At 28.2% G+C, this 4,102-nt stretch overlaps 1 protein-coding gene across 1 annotated transcript; it reads left to right on the top strand.

Moving 5' to 3' along the window:
* Positions 1 to 214: 214 nt before the first annotated feature.
* Positions 215 to 3,858, top strand: LOC101499461 (nucleoside-triphosphatase-like). Its single transcript, XM_004493077.4, has 9 exons — positions 215 to 524; positions 734 to 862; positions 1,369 to 1,425; positions 1,589 to 1,681; positions 1,858 to 2,063; positions 2,310 to 2,401; positions 2,759 to 2,973; positions 3,237 to 3,429; positions 3,628 to 3,858. Exons 1-9 carry the CDS (start codon positions 282 to 284, stop codon positions 3,768 to 3,770), a joined length of 1,371 nt encoding a protein of 456 aa, XP_004493134.1. The 5' UTR covers positions 215 to 281; the 3' UTR covers positions 3,771 to 3,858.
* Positions 3,859 to 4,102: the final 244 nt, after the last annotated feature.

The raw sequence follows: 4,102 nt of genomic DNA on the forward strand, positions 1-4,102 counted from the left end.
TGTTTTAATTGCTTGTCACAATTTAACTGTGTTTAGATTCACTGTAGAATAAAAAATAACAGAGCACCTATACACTGATTAGAACTAGTCAAACTTAGACAGCGAAATTTAACATAATTTAAGAAAAAAACGAGTTAATCATGTCTCTTAAATAATTAATTGTTCCATGACAGTACTTTTTCCCGTTATCATACATATATAGTGGGTGTGAATGATGAATTATTACATAGTGGAGCTGTGTGAGTGGTTTGAAATTACTAGCTCACAAATTAATTAAGATAATGGAGTTCCTAATTACACTCATAACATTTCTACTCTTCTTAATACCTTCAATCACTTCCTCCTCACAATATTTAGGAAACAACCTACTCACTAATCGAAAGATATTCCAAAAACAAGAAACAATTACCTCTTACGCTGTTATTTTTGATGCTGGTAGCACTGGAAGCCGTGTCCATGTTTACCATTTTGATCAAAACTTAGATCTTCTTCATATTGGTAAAGATGTTGAGTTTTATAATAAGGTGACAAACAACAACATTCTTTTGGCCTTTCATTATATGTTTGTAATTCATTATATTTAAATTGGTAGTTAGTCTCTTCGCTACATACTTTATGCGCCTCAAAATATAAACAAAAATATATTTATAAAAAAATGATTTTTGAATTAAATATATAAATTTTCTTTAATTTATTTTTACTTAATTAATATTTCTTTTGTGTTTTGTTGTAGATCAAACCCGGTTTGAGTGCATATGGTGATAATCCTGAACAAGCTGCAAATTCTTTGATTCCACTTTTAGAGCAAGCACAGAATGTGATTCCTGAGGACGTGCACCCCAAAACACCCGTTAGACTTGGGGTAATTTTCTTTCATCTACAACCAAATATTGAACTTGTGACAAAAATAAAATTACTACATAATTACACTATTAATTGAACTAAGTAATAAAAAAATTAGGTGCATTTTTTCTACTATCCTAACTCTCTTTTATGGTTAAATTTTTTTAAAATGTTTTAAAATTTAGTTTAATTGATTCAATTAATTGAATCAAAAATCGATCAATTTACAAGATGATATGATTCTGACTACATTGATTGAATCAAAATCAACTAGAGTTATATCGGTTGAAGTTGATTCAACCGGTTAAATTTAAACGTTTAGATAGAAAAATAGCATAATTTATTTTTTAAAGTTTTTAATTTTTTTATTTTATAGTTCCTATTTTCTAAAAACCTAATATATAAAAGTTTCAAATTACTGTGATAAAAAAAAAAATCTCAAACTAATAATCAGTTTTAATTAGTTGAATATGTAAAAGAAGTAAGTGAATAATTTGTAACCAAACTTACTTGATAATAATACAGGCAACCGCAGGTTTAAGGCTTTTAGATGGGGATGCTTCGGAAAAGATATTGCAAGCGGTAACTATGAGCTTCATTTCTTTATCTTAATCAACTTTATAATTATAATTAGCAGCAAGATCGATCTAGGCTTTCAATGCTTTAAGCTTAACTTGCTCTGTTTTTTTTTTTTTTTTTTTTTTTTTTATGGAAAAAATTAATTTTGTCTTCTTAATTACCTTAGGTTAGAGATATGCTCAGCAACAGAAGTAGCTTCATTGTTCAACCAGATGCAGTTTCTATTATAGATGGAACTCAAGAAGGTTCTTATTTGTGGGTATGATATATTAAAACTAAACTTTTGTTTCACATTGATTTGTTTTAATTTTTTTTTATAATCAAGATGCATTAATTAATTAGATAATTTCTGTAAAATTTTCAATTAGTATATCTTGTTCACTTTTGAAGTTGTTAATCCGCTAGATATATTAATCTGTAACTTTCTCCTAATAGGTGACAGTTAACTATGTATTGGGAAATTTGGGAAAAAAGTACACAAAAACAGTGGGAGTAATGGACCTTGGAGGTGGATCCCTTCAAATGGCATATGCTGTCTCAAAGAAAACAGCTCAAAATGCTCCAAAAGTTGCTGATGGAAATGATCCATACATTAAGAAGATTGTACTCAAGGGAAAACCATATGATCTCTATGTTCACAGGTTTCCTTCTAAATCTATTCTTTCTATATACTCCCTCGGCTCCTTTTTATAAAAAGTACTTCGAGTTAAAATTTGATCTACAAAAATTAATGGATCTAACCATATTATAAATTAGATATATTAACTTTTGTTAATCAAATTTTAATCGAATTGTTTCTTATAAAAAAGATCATAAAAAAAATATTAAATTTTTAATAGCATATATATACGTGACAATTTATAGAGTTCTTAACTTGTTTCTTCCAGTTACTTACACTTTGGTAGAGAAGCTTCTCGAGCAGAGATTTTGAAGGTCACTAAGCATTCTGCTAATCCTTGTATTTTAGCCGGATTTGATGGTATGAACACACTTATTTTTTTATAAATAAAATTAGGATAAGGGAAATTATTGTTAATAAATAATAAAAGTGACATTGATAACTTGAGATTACACAATCTTGTTGTTATATTAATTATTTCCATGGCAACCATATGAAAAATCTTCGTTCATACTATTTTCTATGTGATAATTTCAGAGATGAAATTGAATGTAACAAAAGACTAATATGATCGATGATTTTTAATTTCAATTTTTTAATCTCTATTACTTTTAGAGATTAATTCACTCAAATTTCAATGTGTTTTTAATTTCTTAAAAAGTTTGAAAAAGCTTTACATTTCAATATGTTTTGATGTTATTATGTTTTTCTCCAAAGGGATCTACACATATTCAGGAGAAGAATACAAGGCCACTGCCCCTGCTTCTGGGGCCAACTTCAATAAATGCAAAAAGATAATTCGTAAGGCTCTTAAATTGAATTATCCATGTCCCTATCAGAACTGCACTTTTGCTGGAATATGGAACGGTGGAGGAGGAAGTGGACAAAAACACCTTTTTGCTACTTCATCTTTCTTTTACCTACCAGAAGATGTATGTAGTTTATGTTTTCTTAACATTTAATTTACAGTTTAATTCTCATAACATTTTTTATGTAAAAAAGTTTACATTATCTTCATATCACAATAATTCATGTATATGATTTTAAATATTATTATGATAAAAAATATTTTTAATAATTTAACAGTTGTGATTAATTGACTGACAATTATTTTTTTTTTAGAATGAGTTTCCAATTATTTTGATTTGATATGTTATTCATTAAGCATTATTAATTACATTGTTTATTATTTTAGGTTGGTATGGTTGACTCAAAGACACGTAACTTCAAAATTCGTCCTCTGGATCTCGAGATTGAAGCTAAGAGAGCTTGTTCATTAACATTTGAGGATGCCAAATCGACTTATCCACTTCTTGTTGAGGAGAAAATAGTTCCATATGCATGCATGGATCTTTTATATCAGTATGAGTTGCTCGTTGATGGATTTGGTAAGTTTATATCTTAATCAAGCTCTATGACCGCAATTTAATGTTATTGCATACGCAATAAAGCTAACTTAGCCATATTTGATTGCTATTTACAATTATATATACTAATATTTAAAACTTTGATATAAATTCCTTTGTAACCATTCTTGTGAATTAAAGTGGTTAATTTTTACGACTACTATTTCCATTCATTGACAGGCTTAGATCCATTGCAAGAAATTACAGCTGGAAAGGAAATTGAATATCAAGATGCTATTGTTGAAGCTTCATGGCCTCTTGGAAATGCTGTTGAAGCCATATCATCGCTACCTAAATTTGAACGACTGATGTATTTTGTTTAAGCTTCTAAATATCGATAAGATATCCAATGTTGGAAGCCAACTTTAGCAAAGATTAAATAAAATAACTTTTATATTTTTTTTCTTTTTATTCGTTGCATGTTTACCAGTACACATGGTCGTCTTAATATTTTTAGAGTTCGTGTTCGAATTTAAAAATTAGACTATAAAATCACAAAACCTTAAAATCAAAATTCAAAATTTCAACATTTTATGGTGGATGATGGCGTATGATAGGCTGTAACCGTGGTCAGTGGTAGAAACTAAAGAGTTGAATGTATAAAATTTAGAATATCAATATAATTCAAATATTAGAGGATTTGTTTTAAAAAAAT

Source organism: Cicer arietinum, chromosome 3 (genome assembly GCF_000331145.2).
Source record: "Cicer arietinum cultivar CDC Frontier isolate Library 1 chromosome 3, Cicar.CDCFrontier_v2.0, whole genome shotgun sequence".
NCBI classification, from domain to species: Eukaryota; Viridiplantae; Streptophyta; class Magnoliopsida; order Fabales; family Fabaceae; genus Cicer; species Cicer arietinum.

What these genes read in the sequence shown, in the direction of transcription:
- LOC101499461 (XM_004493077.4), top strand. Translation starts at nt 282, where the DNA reads ATGGAGTTCCTAATTACACTCATAACATTTCTACTCTTCTTAATACCT. An exon ending in ATGTTGAGTTTTATAATAAG is followed by an intron (nt 525 to 733) that starts GTGACAAACAAC and finishes GTTTTGTTGTAG; the next exon opens with ATCAAACCCGGTTTGAGTGC. An exon ending in GTTGCTCGTTGATGGATTTG is followed by an intron (nt 3,430 to 3,627) that starts GTAAGTTTATAT and finishes ATTCATTGACAG; the next exon opens with GCTTAGATCCATTGCAAGAA.